The 18,896-nt window shown below is 48.6% G+C and overlaps 1 protein-coding gene across 5 annotated transcripts in view; it reads right to left on the reverse strand.

Annotated features, from left to right (window-relative positions):
- Positions 1-18,896, reverse strand: part of LOC140398563 (uncharacterized) — a 132,751-nt gene that overhangs the window by 64,256 nt on the left and 49,599 nt on the right. For all 5 annotated transcript variants that reach the window (XM_072487359.1, XM_072487361.1, XM_072487360.1 and 2 more), the window contains 5 exons: positions 12,427-12,541; positions 7,905-7,972; positions 6,931-6,984; positions 4,793-4,954; positions 737-796 (listed from right to left, as the gene is read on the reverse strand). In XM_072487359.1, coding sequence (XP_072343460.1) covers positions 737-796; positions 4,793-4,954; positions 6,931-6,984; positions 7,905-7,972; positions 12,427-12,541 — 459 coding nt within the window. The remainder of the gene's footprint in view (positions 1-736; positions 797-4,792; positions 4,955-6,930; positions 6,985-7,904; positions 7,973-12,426; positions 12,542-18,896) is intronic.

Consider the following 18,896-nt stretch of genomic DNA (forward strand, 5'->3'; position numbering starts at 1 on the left):
TGGAGTTTGCACGTTCTCACGTGTTTGCGTGGGTCTCACCCCCACAACCCAAAAGATGTGCAGGCTAGGTGCACGCTAAATTGTCCCTTTATTGGAAAAAAAGAATTGGGTACTCTAAATTTATTTTTTCAAAGTATTCAATAGTTCAGATTGATTGCATGGCATGTTTCCCATTTAATTCCTCCTGAAGGTTTAAATACTACCTTAATGCGATTGACACTTAGGGCACGAGTGAGAAGATTGGCCCCATGACCCCCCCCCCCCCCCGCCCTCACCGCTCCACTCCTACGCCGCCTCCTGTCAAAGTCTTGTCAATTACATTGTAAAGATTAAGAGAAACAGGCGATGTGTATTAATTGTCTTTGAGCACATATAGATAGGAGATAGCTGGGGCACTGGGCTGAGTTGGTGGAGAGCTGCGAGACTGAGCAAATCAACAATCTCTCTCAATAAAGGAACGTTCTGTGTCTTGGTTTTGATTTTCGCTTTACCAATCAACTCGGATCTTAATAACAACCCCCCCCCCCCCTCCACTGCCCCCCCCCCCCCTCCACTCCCCCCCCCCCCAACCCCCGTGTAAAAGAGCTGCCACTGTTGCCTGCAGATTTAAATTTTAAAATAACTCATTATGCGAGAAGCTCTTTGGAATTTCCTGGCCGATCTAATATTGCACTATATAAATGTAATTTGTATTAAAAATAACAGATTTTACGGCCATTTTAAACTCGACCCTTACCCTTGGTCCAGGTGGTCCAGGTTTACCATGTGTGCCAGGGTTTCCAGAAACTTCTTCACTCTGAAAAAGAAAATAGATAATATTATGCATGTGAAAATATTTTTTTTTTAAAAAAAGTCTCCTTGTTCTTCCTGATCTCTCTCGGCAATGCAGGCAAAAGAAAAAGTGACGTCGCAGGAGTGTACCAGAGGAAATGTGAAATGAAATAAAAATTGCTTATTGTCACAAGTAGGCTTCAAATGAAGTTACTGTGAAAAGCCCCTCGTCGCCACTTTCCGGCGCCTGTTCGGGGAAGCTGTTACGGGAAATGTCGTCCTATTTTCAGAAGACTGCGGTTATACTTTAATTCTTCAAATAATTACGTTTTCTTTCCCTTTCTATGCCGTCGTTTGAGACTTCTCACGTAACTCATGAGACCGCGAGAAATGTTCAGAAATAATAAAATGGGAGAGTCTGAGGGAAAAATTCATCTTGGGCAGTGGCGCAAAGCAGATGATATTGGATTGGTCGCCCATTTTCTGCAGAAGCTGATATTCAGCTCCATCGCAGTCCCAGCTTTCATTTTGCACCTTTGCCTGTGACATGTTTTTCTCCCTCATTAGTCTGTTCCTGAAGATATAATCAACTTCGTTAGTTACAGAGAACCTTTTATTTCATTTCCTCCCTCTATGTCAAACTCCCTCTATATAAACTTCATAACATATTTAGCTATAATTTTTAATGCGATAATAGCAAGGCGTCTTACAGCATTGCAGCCCTGACTCCCTGGGCGCGATTCTCCACTCCCACGCCAGTTGGGAGAATCGCCTGGGCTGCCGAAATTTCCATGGCCGCCGATCCGACGCCCTCCCGCGATTCTCCCAAGTGGCGGGAACAGCCCAGTCGAGTTTCGCGGGCCGCAGGCTGGAGAATCGCCAGAGATACCCAAAATGGCGATTCTCCGGCACCCCTGCTATTCTGAGGCTCGGATGGGCCGAGCGGCCAGGCCAAAACGGCGGGTTCCCCCCAGCGCCGTTCACACCTGGTCGCTACAGTCGTGGGCTGTGCGTGAACACTGTGGGGGGGGCTGTGGGGGTGCGAGGGGGGATCCTGCACCGGGCTTCACCTGAAATGTGGGGTGGCCCGCGATCGGTGCCCACCGATCGTCGGCCCGTCCTCTCTGAAGGAGGACCTCCTTCCTTCCGCGGCCCCGCAAGATCCGTCCCCCATCTTCTTGCGGGGCGGATTTGGACAGGACGGCAACCACGCATGCGCGGATGACGTCCGTTATGCGGCGCCGGCCGCGTCATCTATGCGGCGCCGCTTTTACGCGGGCGACAAGGCCTGGCGCGGGTAGATGACGCGGCCCCGATACTGGCCCATTGTCAGGGCCTGAATCGGTCGGGACCGGGGCCATTCCGCGCTGTCGTGAACCCCGACGGCGTTCACGACGGCGCGGCCACTTTGGCGTGGGAGTGGAGAATTGCGCCCCCTGTCTCTGGCACTAACTCTGGCTCTGCTGCATTACAACACTGAGCCTGCGTTTGCAGTATTACTGCACTGACTGAGTCTGCTGCATTGCAGCACTGATTCCCTGTCTGCTGCATTACAGCACCAATTCCCTATCAGCTGCATTCCAGCACCATTTCCCTGTCTGCTGCATTCCAGCATGGATTCCCTGTCTGCTGCATAACAGCACCAATTCCCTATCTGCTCCATTACAGCACCATTTCCCTGTCTGCTGCATTACAGCACCATGTCCCTGTCTGCTGCATTACAGCACTGACTCTGCATCTACTGTATTACAACAGAAACTCAAATACGGACATACTGAACTTTTAAATAAGATCTGTGGTTTAAAAAAAACATATAAGCCAAAGATGGCTGAAGATATAAATTGTTAAGAGAGAAACAATGGAACCACACCTTGTTTCCAAACAAGGACACATCAAAAGCACAAAAGCCATGCATAAACTAACTGCCATCTCCTGTGGAAACAATGGGAGCTGATTATCATCTCAGCAGGAATGATATATTGTGAGCAATGTCCCAGACTGCTTTGTGGATATTTGCCTTCCAGGAATATACAAAGACTGGGATGAAGGTCAGCTGCAAAACTTGGTCACGGCCGACTAGTGACACAGGAGGAAAGACAGCAGCAGTCACCCCTGAAAACGTTTTCACAGGTCACTTCTTCTCTCTGATTGCTGAAGCAAGCCAGATCAGCAAAGCCACAGCTGAAAAGGAAACGGGGCAGCTTCTCAGCCAAACTGCAGAACGCTGGAATCTCAAAACTGACTATTCGCCAGCTGAAGTCAGCACCACTGGAATCACAAATCGCAACGGCTGCAACGTTCAACCACCTACTCCTCACGGACAAGTCAAAGACTGATTCATATTTCCTTTACTTACTGAAGGACTATATTCTCTTTATACTCTGTGTAAATTTATATGCATGTGTTTCATCCTTTTTCCTGCATTTAGTCGCCAGTAAACTCATTCTTTAACACAAGAAAGTGTACTTAAATTGACTCCTTTTAAAAACATAAATATTGGAACTGGGAAAAGGTATCTACCAGGGAAAGAATCCTTTTCAAATGAATTTTCTTGTGACCAAGTGAGGGAGTTGAATGAAGAAAGGGAGCCAGTTCATCCCTCCTCACCTGGGACATAAAGGTTTGGGACTACACCACCCCGAACTTAACAAATTAAGGAATTTCATCCGGATAAAAAATTTGGGGAAACTCGCCAACGGACTGGTCATAAAAGTTCATATCTGCTGCATTACAGCACTGACTCTGTGTCTGCTGCATTGTGGCACTGACCCCGTGTCTGCTGCATTACAGCACTGACTCTGTGTCTGCTGCATTGTGGCACTGACCCCGTGCCTGCTGCATTACAGCATTGACCCCGTACCTGCTGCATTACAGCACTGACCCTGTACCTGCTGCATTACAGCACTGACTCTGTGTCTGCTGCATTGTGGCACTGACCCCGTGCCTGCTGCATTACAGCATTGACCCCGTACCTGCTGCATTACAGCACTGACCCCGTACCTGCTGTACTACAGCACTGACCCCGTACCTGCTGTATTACAGCACTGACCCCGTACCTGCTGTATTACAGCATTGACCCCGTACCTGCTGCATTACAGCACTGACCCCGTACCTGCTGCATTGTGGCACTGACCCCGTGCCTGCTGCATTACAGCACTGACTCTGTGTCTGCTGCATTGTGGCACTGACCCCGTGCCTGCTGCATTACAGCATTGACCCTGTACCTGCTGCATTACAGCACTGACCCCGTACCTGCTGCATTACAGCACTGACCCCGTACCTGCTGTATTACAGCACTGACCCCGTACCTGCTGTATTACAGCACTGACCCCGTACCTGCTGATTACAGCATTGACCCCGTACCTGCTGCATTACAGCACTGACCCCGTACCTGCTGCATTGTGGCACTGACCCCGTGCCTGCTGCATTACAGCATTGACCCTGCACCTGCTGTATTACAGCATTGACCCTGCCCCTGCAGCATTACAGCACTGGCCCTGTGCCTGCTGCATTACAGCACTGACCCTGTGCCTGCTGCATTACAGCACTGACCCTGTGCCTGCTGCATTACAGCACTGACCCTGTGCCTGCTGCATTACAGCACTGACCCTGTGCCTGCTGCATTACAGCACTGACCCTGTGCCTGCTGCATTACAGCACAGACTCTGTTTCTGCTGCATTACAGCACTGACCCTTTTGCTGCTGCATTACAGCACTGACCACGTGGCTGCTGCATTACAGCACTGATCGCAGGCCTGCTGCATTACAGCACTGACCCCGGGCCTGCTGCATTACAGCACTGACCGAATCCCTTTATCCAGGACCTATTTCACAAGTGCTCAGTGAAGTTCGTGGTGTAATTTTGGCAAGATTCCCATCTTCCAAGGTACACATACTACATAACAATGTACCCTAAAAACAATACAATGTGAATTAAATTAACGATGTAGACAACACATTGAAGAACGCAATTGCCACAAAATCATGTCTCCACATTACTGGAACTATGAAAGGAACTCACCGTCGCCCCAAACCAGCCCGTAACTTTTCTGGATCCTGGTGCTCCTGGTAATCCAGGTGATCCTGGTGGTCCTGTTGGTCCCTCAGGGCCAGGTGGGCCTATTTTGCCTGGATGTCCTCTTTCGCCAAGTAGACCGGGTCGGCCTGGAAGGCCAGTATCTCCCTGTCAGAAAAATCAATTCATTAATGAAAGAAGCCACTTACCTTGATCGATGTATCTGTGTGAATGCCCAGGTTGGCAGTGCCAAGGTGCTCGGGTGGCATTTTGTCTGAGCTGGGGATTGGGCCCGGGGGTGTCTTGCCCTCATTAAGTGGGGTGTGGGGGGCTCAATGGCCTCCTTATAGGTTAGTTGGGGCATTGGGGGAATCCGGGGGTCGCGTTGGGGGTCTTGAGATCAAAGATCCTCAGTGCAGGAAATGAGACTATGCCCGGCCTCGGCGGGGCATTCCCCGCTGAGGTCCCGAAATGAAACAGAGTCCCGTTAGATAGCGGGGTCCTTGTCGGTGCTGTGAGCGCCGGGAAACACCCAGCTAAACATGCTCGTCGTGGGACTCTGTTTAATTTCCGTCACATCACACCCGATATGTGTATATGCTGCATTCTGTGGATAAACCTATTATCCAGAAGAGCATTAGTGTCTAGTTTCACATCACACCAACTAGCTTGGATTGTGTCAACGCACGTGATCAACCTGTCAGAGTCTCAGCGTTAGTCTGACATTAGAAAGAGAGTTAACGTTTTGCGTCCAATATGACTTTCTCTCAGTTCTGAAGAACAATCATATATGATCCGAAACGGTAACTCCTTTCCACGCGGGGTGTTGGGGGAATCCGGGGCTCGCATTGGGGGGTCTTGAGATCAAAGATACTCAGTGCAGGAAATGAGACTATGTCCAGCCCCACAACCCTCTGTGGTTACCTAATGCTGTTCTGTTGGGCAGATCCGATTTTAAGAGCTACACCATTGGCTGGCTGTGTCTTCAGCTGCCTATAGGCCCAAGTTTTTGATTTCCCTTCTTAAACCCTTCTGCTTCTGTCCTCCTCCTTCAAGCCCTTGGCCATCTGCCCTAACATTGTCTTGCATGGTTGCCCTTGCCAGTGACATCCCCATCCCGTGAATGAGCAACAAATAAAGACCCGTGAGTCTCCGCGGAGACATTCAAATTCCAGACTCAGCGATTCCTGCCTTGGGTACAACTCCCTGTTGCCTAGTCCATTCATCGCTTCTTTCCGCTGCTTTCTCTTCAATAGTTCTTACAGGACCGAGCAAGTCAACCGTTATCCCTTTGCCCTTACAAGATGAGCATTACAAACAGCGAAAGCAACTGCTTGTTGAAATACTTGCATCGGCTATTCGCGTTTCAGCAGAAATCCAGAGTCTATTTTTAATTGTTGCAGAAATTCAAATGGCAGTATTAATCTGATTTGAGATAAGAAAAACGTGACCAATTAGAACCGCCTGTTAACTATTAATTTAAAATGGCCGAATCTTGAACACAATGGGAAGAACATGTCATGGGGCAGAACTTTACATTCCCCCACCAACAGGTTTGTAGGTGGGTGGCTCGAAATTTCTTTGGATGGCCTTCTCACTGGGCCCTTGCCCGCCCTGACCGCTCCGCAACTTTACGACGGGATGGGCAAAGCCTATGCCAGCCCCCCTCGGTTTCCCCAGTTGAGGCCCTTAAATGGCTAAGTTCCTGACCGGGTCTAATTTCCAGGTCGGTGGGACGGATTCAGGGGCAGGGGAAAGCCCAGGCCTCGAGAAGGAAGGGGAGGCGGGATTGTTGTCTTCATCAATTGCCTCCTTTTAATATCTGGTGGCACCTCCCCCACCCCCCCCCCCTACCCCCCACCATGGATTGGCCAGCCTCTCTGTGAGGGGGATCTTCCTCCCACGTGAGGTCCCACTCCCCCAGGAAATTAGCGCTACTTGGAGCGTGAAATGACCATGGGGCAGTCAATATTGGCGGAGATGTGTTTGCCACTGACTCCTCGGATGGTGGGAAGGTCATCCTAAATATCCTGGCCATAAAAGTTTAGCCCTGTGTACCAGACAGAGGCAGCTACCTGACTGATTGTCCTGTCCTTATTCATAAAACTCAGTCATAAATGTTGAATATTCAATCATTTCCATACCTTTGGCCCTGGAGGTCCAGGAGACACAGGACAGAGACACGGAACAACTTCATCCTGGAAAGAGAATACATCAAAAGAAATCTCATCAGAGCTCAATGACCGTGACTATCAAATCAGTAGCTCTATTAGTTAACTATAACTGCACCAAAAGTAGTCATTTTCAATCCTATTCTTTAGTGCATCTTCACACCCGCACTGTTTTTTACCCTTTGGGGAATATTGGGGAAAGTAGTGGAAGGATTTCCTGAGCTGCTTATCAGCCCATTGAATCGTGTTGAACATTCCTTCCATGGCCAACAAGTCCTGGCAGGGACTCAAACCCGGGGCTTCTGGTCCCATGGTAGGACCATCCCCGCCGCCCTATTCCACAAGGCCTCCGCCTTTACAATGGTGATAATGGACAAGATAAAATGAGTTCTGCCAACTCAGCGGAAGCGAAAGGTCTGGTCATTTCCACCTTGAGCCTCTTCTGTGACCATTGAACAACAGGGTGCAGGTTCCATGGGATCGGGGCTCTGGGCAAGGTTGCACTGCCAGGCTGGCTGGCGCGCCGTCAAGGGTGCCAGGCTGGCAGTGCAAAAATGCCCAGGTGGCATCTTTCCCATGCCGGGGATTTGGTCCAGGGGTGGCCTGCCCTTATGAGGTGGGATGTAGGGAGCTCGAGGACCCCCTAATCTGGGGGTCTGACCTAGGGTCATAACATGATTTATTTGTTCCTTTTAACTCTTCTTAAAACAGTTTCTCTCTCCACAGATGCTGCCATTTCCAACATTGCCTGTTTTTTATTGTCCGCAGTCTCTGCTGGGACACGATTAATGGTGGAAAGAGACTAATAGAAGATTTGGAAGAGGAAAATAAATCTCTACCCAGTGACAGGTTAACCTGATTGTCAGTTGACATTTTAATTTTGATGATCTGATCCGAGTCGTTTGCCACGGTAGAACATTCTAGACAATTTATCCACTTCAATTCACCTTGTCTTCTTTTGGCAGTGGTGATATCTCTCCATCCTCAGTGTTGATGTCATTGCCTTCCTCCACATCTAACATCAAATAAAATCATGTTAGCATCATTTTTCAATGATTATTTATCAATAATATTGTAGTCACGCCCTGCATGTAGACTTTGTTTCTCACACCGTCAGCTTTCTAAAGCAGCACTGAATGTAACAAACCTTTTTAGAAATGATTCATTCTCACGGTGTGGGAGTTACTGGGAAAGGCTGACATTTATTGCCCATCTTGGGTTTTCCCCGGAAATGGTGATGGAAGGGTCTTATTTTCGAACCACTACTGCGAGTGTAGTGAAGGGGCTCCCACATAATGTTGCCAGGCACGGCATGTTGCAATTCTGACACAACTGATTGGTTTGCAAGACCATTTCGCAGAGCACTTCAGAGTCAAGGATGTTGGCATGTGACTGGAAGTCATAGATAAGCCAGTTCAGGTCAGGTTGGCAGCTTTCCTTCAGGCCTCAATGTGAGTTACGGGCACAAGAGATTCTAAATGAGCTCAAATCCACAGAGGGTGTAATATGGGAGATAGGCCAGTCTGAAGGGAGCAAAGGCACCGATGACGACTTCAGTAGCAGAGGAGCTGACGTAGAGATGGAGATGGACGGCCTTACATAGAATCATAGAAGTTACAGTGCAGAAGGAGGCCATTCGGCCCATCGGGTCTGCGCCGGCTCTTGGAAAGAGCACCCTACCGAAGCCCACACCTCCACCCTATCCCCATAACCCAGTAACTCCACCCAACACTAAGGGCAATTTTGGACACTAAGGGCCATTTAGCATGGCCAATCCACCTAACCTGCACATCTTTAGACAGTGGGAGGAAACCGGAGCACCCGGAGGAAACCCACGCACACACGGGGAGAACGTGCAGACTCCGCACAGCCAGTGACCCAAGCTGGGAATTGAACCTGGGACCCTGGAGCTGTGAAGCAATTGTGTTAACCACTATGCTACCATGCTGCCCAGAGGCAGATGTAGATGCTCTTGGCGGTGGAGAGGCTATTGGGTCGGAAACTCTGCTCAGAGCCAAAATAGCACGCCAGAATTCAGCGTCAGGTCGAGGGATGGCTAAGGATTTAGTTGGAGTAAGTTTCAGCTCATCCAATCCTGGATGTCACTCAGACAGCGTGACAAATCAGAGACTGGGTAGGGATCGAGACATACGATGGTGAAGTAGAGCTGGATGCCATCAGTGTGTGTATATGTGGGTGATGTCCCCAAAGGAGACGTTATCATCCTCCAAACCTGTCAATGAATACGATATCAAATAATTTATATTTGGAATGCAGTCAGTGGGTGACCCAGACTTTCATTGTGTGGAAAGGAAATTACCACAAACATTAATGGGTTGCGGGGACAGTGGTGCTCTTTGTAATGGGTGGTGCAGGCTCGATGGGCCGAATGGCACTGTAAATTCTATGACCTATGATTAATGGTCAATTAAATCCAATTTTGGTAATGTTGGTTAAGGTAATAATGTTGATCAAGAAACCAAGTGAACTCTCTCCTGTGCATACTTGTCACGTGTAGGGATTCCTTTTGCTGTGTGTAATTGATTGGTAAAGGAATGTTCTGTTGTGTATGTGGCTGCTGAGTAAGATGAACAAGCGCCTGGAGCCTGTACTTTCTGCCGCCAAGATCCACCAGCTTGCTTACGACCAAGCTGCGCCTGTACCTAAGAAGAAGCAGGAAGCTCCGCAAACGTGCTGAAGCACGTGCTAGTTAAGCTGTGGTCTGTTGCCCCTGAACTGGGTGAAATAGGAACAGCCGGACATCGGTGCAGGCGAACAGCACTTAGCCGTTCAGGTTTTCTACCACTTAATGAAATCATGGCTGGTATGCCACCCAACTCCAAAAGTGGCATTTTGCCCCCATGCACTTCAATTACTTGGGTTAACAAAAATGCTATCAACCTCTTATTTAAAATCAACATTTGATTGAGGTTCAATTATCGATTTCGGAAGCGAGCCCCAAACATCTATCACCCTTTTTATGCAGAAGTGTTTCCTAATTCCAGCCCTGAGAGGGTTGGGCTTTATTTTGTAGACTTTGCCCCCCAGTCCCAGACTCTTTAACAAATTAAAATAGTTTCCCTCTACCTACCCCGTCTGCCAAATCAACTCATAGCATTCTAAATTCCAGCTAACACATCCTTGTTTGTGTAATCTCTCCTCTAAATTTAACCCTTGGTGTCTCAATATCGTTCTGGTAATTCTACGCTGCAGTCTCTCCAAGATCATTATAACCTTCCGAAGGTGTGGTGCCCAGAAGCCCGGTATGGTTCAGCCAGGGGCTTACATAGATTTCTATTCATAATTTATGCTCCCTGTACATTTTTTTTAAATCAGGGCACGATCTCCTGAATGGGAACAGAGTCCCATAGCATGGCGATTAGCCGAGTGTTTTCTGGCACGCGGAGCACCAAGAAACACCATGTTATCGAACAGTCATTCGGGTAGATCGGGAGCCTCTGCAAGGAACACACAGCCAAGGCCACACTTAGTCCCATTTTAAAATGGCGCCTGATCTCTCGAACCTCCACGCAAACTCCTGAACCCCCCACAAGCCCCAACTTACCTTTCAGGGGGCCCTCGGGCCCCTCCCCACTCCCCTGCATGGCACCCCCGGGTACGATCCTCGTCGTGCAAAAAATGCTAGCTTGGCACCTTGGCAGTGCCAGCCTGGGCACCTTGGAAGTGCCAGGCTGACATCCAGGTGGCAGTGCTATGGTGCCAGGCTGGCAGTGCCAAGGTGCTTGGGTGGCACCAGCCATGCCAGGGTGCCACCCTGCCCAGAGGGCAAGCACCTGGGGCCTCCGATCCCTGGGAGACCCCCCATGAGTGCCATTCTGTCTGGTCCCCGTTTGCGGGGACCAGTACTGAACGGCGCTCGCCCGAGGTCTCCAAGGCGAGGGGGTTAGAACACACACCTTGGTTAGATCTCAGTGATGCATATTAGATTGAAACTAACTGTCTCACTCTAATGTGCAGATTTGCCAGAAAGTGATTTTGCCCACAATGGGCAGGATTCACTTTGCGGCTTCTCGCGAGATCGCATGAGATCTCACGAAGCATGGTGAGCCAGGCAGATCCTGGAAGAGGAAAGTCTTGGAAACTACTGGCCGCGCTGCTTTTCAGGTGCAAAGTGGCCGATAGATCTCGCCCTCAGAGTCTTCGTCCACGTTATTTTCTGGTGCGAGATGCAAGTCTTTTATTTAAAACTTTAAATTCACCAAGGCCCCTTTGACAGTGAAATTCTGGTGCGTTTTACTAAAGATAACAATGTTCTTCAATATGGGGTAAATGCCCAGCTATAGTCCTGCCAGGGGAAAACATCAGCTAGTTCAAAGGAGCAGGATTTCTCAAACAAAATCGGTTGCTTTGTATTCATACCTGTACACATAACTCTATGTACTGTTTGTGGTAGTCACCACTAGTAGTATATTACATGTATTACGGCACTGCCCATATATTAGAGGTACAAGGGTAAATCCCTGCTTGCTGGCTCCGCCCAGTAGGCAGCGTATAAATGTGTGGTTCTCCTGTGCTGCAGCCATTCTGGTTCCAGCTACAGGAGGCACAACATCTTGCTCAATAAAGCCTCGATTGTTCCACTATTCTCGTCTTTGTGGTAATTGATAGTGCATCACTGTTTAAAGACAACAGGTTAGGTCTGCTATTGATTGATGGTGACCTTCCCTGTTACATATGAAAAGCCCACAGGAGTGTTAAACTGTGTAAACGGCTGCTAATGGAGGCTCATCTTTGCCGCCAGCTACTAGTAGGCCCGAAGCTCACCATCACCTTAAAGATAAGTTTCTCTCAGTTAAGGCACCGCAGACTCCTCTGGAGTACTTTTGTTCTCTCCTGCTACTGGAGGTCTGAAGAAAGTGTTTTTGTCAAGGTGCACCACGGGAAGGCCTGTAATGCAGATCTCTGTGCTCCAAGGGGGACATGCTGAGATAAACATCAACTGCTCCTGGAAGGCCCTCAAATTGGTGAACGACACGCTTCGGTCTGCCCGAAACCTGTTGGCTTTTTGGTGTAAAGAGTTTTCAAAGACCAATTGTTGCAGCCTGGCACATTTCAAGGGGACTATGTGCTGAAAGACACACTAAAGCTTGAGGCAACCATTGTAAAGGTTCAATGGAGAAATATTCTCAGGCCCTCACACTGCAGTACACCGAAGGGCTGGAACATGTGGAAAACCCCCTGGGCTGCGTTTGAAGTCAAATGTACGTTGTAAATATCACCTGTAACTGAGGTACCTCACTAGAATGCCACATGCTTTAACAAACAAAATTAAACTGTATTGGACGTCATATAATGTCAATTTTGAACTGTTATGCAAAGTACCCGTACAAATTTGATGAATAAAGTATATTTTTGGATTTAAAAAAGCTGTGGCCTTGATTCAACGTAAATGGTCTTGGTGTGGGTACCAACGGTGGTTCTGCAACATTGCAGGGATTCTGTGTTCACCTGGTTTAACATCTAAGGTATCCACTTTTGTGGGCAGGCTTGTGATTGCCTCTTCCCCAGAGCCTGGCGTGAACTTCTGATCGGAAGTGGTTTCTGATGGATCGGAGGTGGTTTTCTACAAAAGAAAGTAAAAGATAAGTTACTTGAAGCAACAAACAGGGACTTGCACTCGCCACTGAGGCCTTGCTGAATGCAAAAATCAAAATTGCTCCCTTATCATCCATTGCACTCACGTGGTGTGATTTTAGGGGTTTCGGGTTGATGTGATTGGGAGTTTTCTGAATGTATGTCTGTCTACCACTCACCCATCCCAGGACCCCGGGGGTCATGTGTGCGACTACATGTTGTAACTGATGAACAATCGCCATACTAATTGCAAAAGCCAGTCAACCCATTGTTCCTTGTATTTCCAATTTGCCTTATTACTTAGATTCTTCAACAGCACCTTCCAAACCTGCAACTCTACTGAAAGCATGGGAACACCACCACCTGCAAGTTCTCTTCAAAGTCACACACCATCCTGGCTTGGATCTATATCATTGTTTCTTCATTGTCACTGGGCCAAAATCCTGGAATTCCTTCTCTACAGCACTGTGGATGTACCTACACCACATGGACAGCAGCTGCTGAAGAAGGCACCTCACCACCGTCTTCTCAAGGGCAATTAGGGATGGGCAACAAATGCTGCCTTCGCCAGCGGTGCCCATACTGCATAAAAGTACAAAAGAAGTCTGACCCTCCCACGCTTGAGTGAGATGATGAATATCGACTGACGCATTTTTGCCTCATCGATGTTTGAGAATCAGTGTATCTCACAGTACAGCAGGAGATCATTCAATCTGTCATGCTTGCTCTGACTTTCCTCAAAGACCTTTATTCCAATTGTCAGACTCAGCTTTCCTTTTACAAATCTACACAGCTGGCCTTCAGCATCTTTAAAAGGGAACATGAACTTTATTCCATAGTACGGCCTTTAAGAAATCTACCCCAACCAATATTGGATTGACTCTTCTACAGTAACCCAGTTCATCCTTTCTCCCTTTTTGCACTGAGGTATCAGCATCCCCGTCACCCTCATTAAAATGTTAGTGCAATCTCCCTTATCCCTCAGAGGGTTAATGGTTCTAGTTAAGGATAATAAACCGTGAAAGAAAATCCGATGCGTGATAAAACAATAAATGTTTCTGGAGATAGGTGTGAATCCTGAGCGGAGGTGGTCTGGATTTATGTCTGAACTGTTTTATAACAATCACATGTTGCCCTTCCTGATAGAAAAAACATTTGATTGGAAACATTGCAATAAGCGATTTTGTCATGAATTTACAAACTTATGATTTATTTCTGTTGGTATGAAAGTTTTTTTTTTTAAATCTTGTGTTTGGGGATAAGGGACGAGGAGGTGGTGGGGGTGGGGGTTGCTGGTGGGTGTGGTGGCAGGGCTGTCATGTTGCTAGTCTAGGATATGGTCATTTAGCAATCAACTTTGTTGTTCCCGATGTGAAAGTATTGGCTAAGTTGTTGGCGGGGAGGATGGAGGATTGTCCCAGGGGTGGTTGCAGAAGATCAAACAGGCTTCGTGAAGGGCAGGCAGCTCGTGAGTAATATAAGACGGCTGTTGAATGTGGTGATGAATCCATCGAAAGCTCTGGTACCGGAGGTGGTGGTGTCCATGGACGCGGAGAAAGCATTTGATCGGGTGGAGTGGCGGTACTTGTTCGAAGTTTTGTGAAGGTTTGGGTTTGGGCCGAGATTTGTGGCATGAGTGCGGTTGCTGTATGTTGCACCAAGAGCGAGGGTGAGGATGAATGATATGAGCTCACAAAGCTTTGACTTACACAGGGTACGAGACAGGGGTGCCCGCTGTCGCCGCTGCTGTTTGTGCTGGCCATAGAGCCATTGCCGATGGCTCTCAGGGGTCGGCAGAGTGGCAGGGGATAATGAGGGGGCAGAGGGAGCATCGGGTGTCGCTCTAAGCTGATGACCTCCTGCTGTATGTTTCGGATCCGTTGGAGATTATGGGAAGGATTATGGGCCTGCTGGGGAGGTTTGGAGGGTTCTCGGGGTACAAGCTGAATGTAGGTAAAAGCGAGATATTCCCGGTGGATAAACTGGCAGCGGGCTAATTTAGGGGGGATGCCATTTACGGTAGCAAGGGATAGATTTAGGTACTTGGGGATTCAGGTCGCGAGGGAATGGACAGGGCTCCATAAGTGGAACTTAACGAAGCTGGTGGAGGAGGTCAGGGAGGATCTTAAGAGGTGGGATACACTGCACTTAACGTTGGCGGGGAGGGTCCAAGTGGTGAAAATAAATATTCTGCCAAGGTTCTTGTTTATCTTTCAGGCTCTCCCGATCTTTATACCAAAGGCCTTTTTTCGGAAAGTGGACACAATCATCTCTGACTTTGTATGGGCGGGGAAGGTGCCGAGGGTGGGGAGGACCCTGTTACAGAGGCAGAGGCAGCAGGGGGGGTTGGCGTTGCCAAACTTGCTTCATTATTATTGGGCGGCGAATGTGGACAAGGTGCGGCGGTGGTGGGAAGGAGAAGGGGTAGAGTGGGTTAGGATGGAGGAGGAATCTTGTAAGGGGTCTAGTTTGAGGGCTATGGTGACGGCAGCATTGCCAATGGTTCCGTGTAGGTATTCAGGGAGCCCAGTGGTGCAGTCCACGGTGAAGATATGGAATCAGCTGAGGAGGCATTTTAGGGTGGAAGGGATGTCGGTGCTAACGCCGCTGTGCGGGAATCATGGGTTTGAGCCGGGGGGGATGGATAGTGACTACAGGAGGTGGAGGGAAGTGGGGCTGGTCAAGATGAGGGATTTGTATTTGGAGGAAGGGTTCGCCAGTCTGGAGGAGCTCAGGGAGAGGGTAGAGCTGCCAAGGGGTAGTGAATTCAGGTATCTACAGGTTAGGGACTTTGCACGAATGTCTGGAAGGGGTTCCCTAGATTGCCGGGATACACCCTGCTGGAGCGACTCCTGCTTCCGGATGTGGAAGGGGAGGGAAGAATTGGGGATATATATAAGTGGCTGGGGGAGCAGGGAGGTGGGTGGTGAAGATCAAGGAGAAATGGGAAGCAGAGTTGGGAATGGAGATTAATTGGGGAGTATGAAGTGAGGCACTGCGTAGGGTAAACGGGGCCTCCTCTTGTGCAAGGATGAGCCTGGTACAGTGTAAGGTGGTGCACAGGGTGTATATGACTCGGGCGAGAATGAGTGGGTTCTTTCAGGGGGTAGCAGATGAGTGTGAGAGGTGTTGGCGGGGCTAGCGAATCATGCGCACATGTTTTGGGGTTGTGAAAAATTGGGAAGATTCTAGGCGGGAGTGTTCGCGGTCTTAGCCAGGGTAGTGGAGGAGGGAGTGGACCTTTTGCTGGCAACATTTGGAGTTTCAGAGAAGCCGGAGCTCATGGAGAGGAGGAAGGCCGATGTCTTGGCCTTCGCCTCTCTGATTGCACGGCGACAAAGTTTACTGGAGTGGCGGTCGGCATCGTCACCGGGGGTAGCAGCATGGTTGGGTGATCTGTATGACTTCCTGCGGTTAGAGAAGATAAAGTATGAGTTAAGGGGCTCAGCAGGGGAGTTTGAGAAAAGGTGGGGGATGTTAGTGACCGTATTTGAGGAGCTGTTCGTCGCGGGGGGGGGGGGGGGGGGGGGGGGTGATGGTGGGGGGGGGGGGGGGTGAAAAAGGAGGAAAATCTGTGCATTAAAAAAAACTTTGTTATCCACATTAATAACCGAGAGCAAACAGGTAAAATTACAAAGGTTGGGATGTAATCAGACACAGATAGCTTATCAATGTTTGATTCAGAGCAGCAGAATAATCTGAGGTATGTAGAAATGCCAAAGAGCAGACGCCCTGAAATTCCTTGTGAAATTGTCAGTCACTGCACTCACTGGCTCAGGGAATAAATGCTCTGCCTCTCTATGGAACTGAGTCATAAAGACCAATAAACCTTCGAGCTCATGAGCGCATCAATGGTGATTAGGTTGGCTGTGGAGTTGTTACTATTAGGTTTGCTGTCCCTAGGTTGGATGTGTTAAAATAGGCTAGTGTTCCTTACACTTGATTGTTGTACAGTGAAGTCAGTGACAGTAGGATTAGGCTGAGCTCTGAACTCCCCATTGGTTAAAAGCCCATTGACACTTGGGGATGGCGCTCATCATAGCTGGGTGGTTCCTCTTCTGGCTTTTCCCATGTTTAATGGGGCCACCACAATGCCGGTTGGCCACCTTCATATCAACCATAATTTTTACTTGCATTTGATGGGTGACTTAGTCAGATGCCCTTCCTGCCAAAAAGACGCGTCCCCCATTTATAGATCATAGAATTTACAGTGCAGAAGGAGGCCATTCGGCCCATCGAGTCTGCACCGGCTCTTGGAAAGAGCACCCTACCCAAGGTCAACAGCCCCACCCTATCCCCATAACCCAGTAACCCCATCCAACACTAAGGGTAATTTTGGACACTAAGGGCAATTTAGCATGGCCAATCCACCTAACCTGCACATGTTTGGATTGTGGGAGGAAACCGGAGCACCCGGAGGAAACCCACGCACACACGGGGAGGATGTGCAGGCGCCACACAGACAGTGACCCAAGCCGGAATCGAACCTGGGACCCTGGAGCTGTGAAGCAATTGTGCTATCCACAATGCTACCGTGCTGCTGGGCTGAGGGCCGGCACTGATACACACCGGCTTGTCTGCGCCAGTGATTGGATTCCTCCAGAACCAGCAAGTCCCAGAGTGGGACTTGAACTTGTGGCATTCCAGCTCAGAGATAGGGAAGTTACCCAGTGGGCCACTCCAGCAGGTTGGAGCTCCTCATGTGAAGCGGATGACATTGGAGAACCAAATGACTATACTTCTGCCACCACTTTCAATAGAACAATGGAGAGGTTGCAAGGGTGGGAAGAAAATGGTATCAAGGTATCTATCATAGTTCAACATATCTAGAATAATCATGTTCTGAGCTCCAAGCCTGCAATTAAAGTCAACTAAAGATTCAATTACTACTCATAAATTGTACAAAATAGGAGGCGCCATGGAAATCTTGAAATCTGAGCGACGTAATTTCAGATTCTCACATACTCAGCCTTGCCCTGGGGATGAGCTTCCGTTTTGTCGCTCTGTTAGGGTGTTGATCACCATTTCAAGCAAATTTGTAAAATCATGGCGGCATGTGGCGCAGTGGTTAGCACTGGGACTGCGCCGCTGCGGACCTGGGTTCGAATCCCGGCCCTGGATCACTGTCTGTGTGGAGTTTGCACATTCTCCCCGTTTCTGCGTGGGTTTCACCCCCACAACCCAAAAACGTGCAGGGTAGGTGGATTGGCCATGCTAAATTGCTCCTTAATTGGAAAACAAAAACAATTGGGTACTCAAAATGTTTTTTAAAATCATTGCTGTCAAAGTATCAGCAATTTAATTCTTTGGCAATGACATTGTTGAGCCCATTGCGTAGTTAAAAACAGGTGATGAAGGGCAGCACGGCGGCGCAGTGGTTAGCACTGCTACCTCACAGCGCCGAGGTCCCAGGTTCAATCCAGGCTCTGGGTCACTGTCCGTGTGGAGTTTGCACCTTCTCCCCGTGTTTGCGTGGGTCTCGCCCCCACAACCCGAAGATGTGCAGGGTAGGTGGATTGGCCACGCTAAATTGCCCCTTAATTGGAAAAACTGAATTGGGTACTCTAAATTTTTTTTTTTAAAAAGGTGATGATCATTGGCTCAACCAGTATAGATAGAGACAGCTGGAACAGTTGGTGTGGGGAAATAGAGGGCAATTGTTAGTATGCAGAGCTGGTTTGAGAATTAACTTGCTTAAGGTAAAAGACAATCTTCAGGCGTATTCGTTCACCAGATACTCCATGGAATCCTTACAATGCAGAAGGAGACCATTCAGCCTATCGAGTCTGCACTGACTCTCCGAAAGAACACCCTACCTAGGCCCACTCTCTCACCTTATCCCTTTAGCCCTGTAACCTCACCTAACCTGCACACTTAAGGGGCAATTGATCATGGCCATTCCACCTAAACTGCACATCTTTGGACTGTGGGAAAAAACCCATGTAGACATGGGGGGGAACATGCAAACTCCACACAGTCACCCAAGGCCAGAATCGAACCCCAGTCCCTGGCGCTGTAAGGAAGCAATGCTAACCACTGTGTTACGGGGCTTAACATGGTAGCAGAGGGCTATTGAACATTGGTTGATGTAAAAGATGGTTTGTTTGTCTCTATCCTTTTGAGTGAAAAAGAAGTATAGTGCTGCTGGCAAAATTAAGTTTCAGCATAGCAGAAGGGCAATATTAGTTAAGGGCCTTAACTATCCACCAATTTTCTCAAGAGGTGAAGCTGTATGAGCAATGGAAAATTGAAGCATGTGGAACTGGTTACTTCATAACCCTAAAAGAAGCAAGGTTTGGCTTTGTAATTTACTAAACAATAAGATTAGGAGTAGAGTATTTTCA

The sequence above is a fragment of the Scyliorhinus torazame genome, chromosome 21 (genome assembly GCF_047496885.1).
Source record: "Scyliorhinus torazame isolate Kashiwa2021f chromosome 21, sScyTor2.1, whole genome shotgun sequence".
Taxonomy (NCBI): domain Eukaryota; kingdom Metazoa; phylum Chordata; class Chondrichthyes; order Carcharhiniformes; family Scyliorhinidae; genus Scyliorhinus; species Scyliorhinus torazame.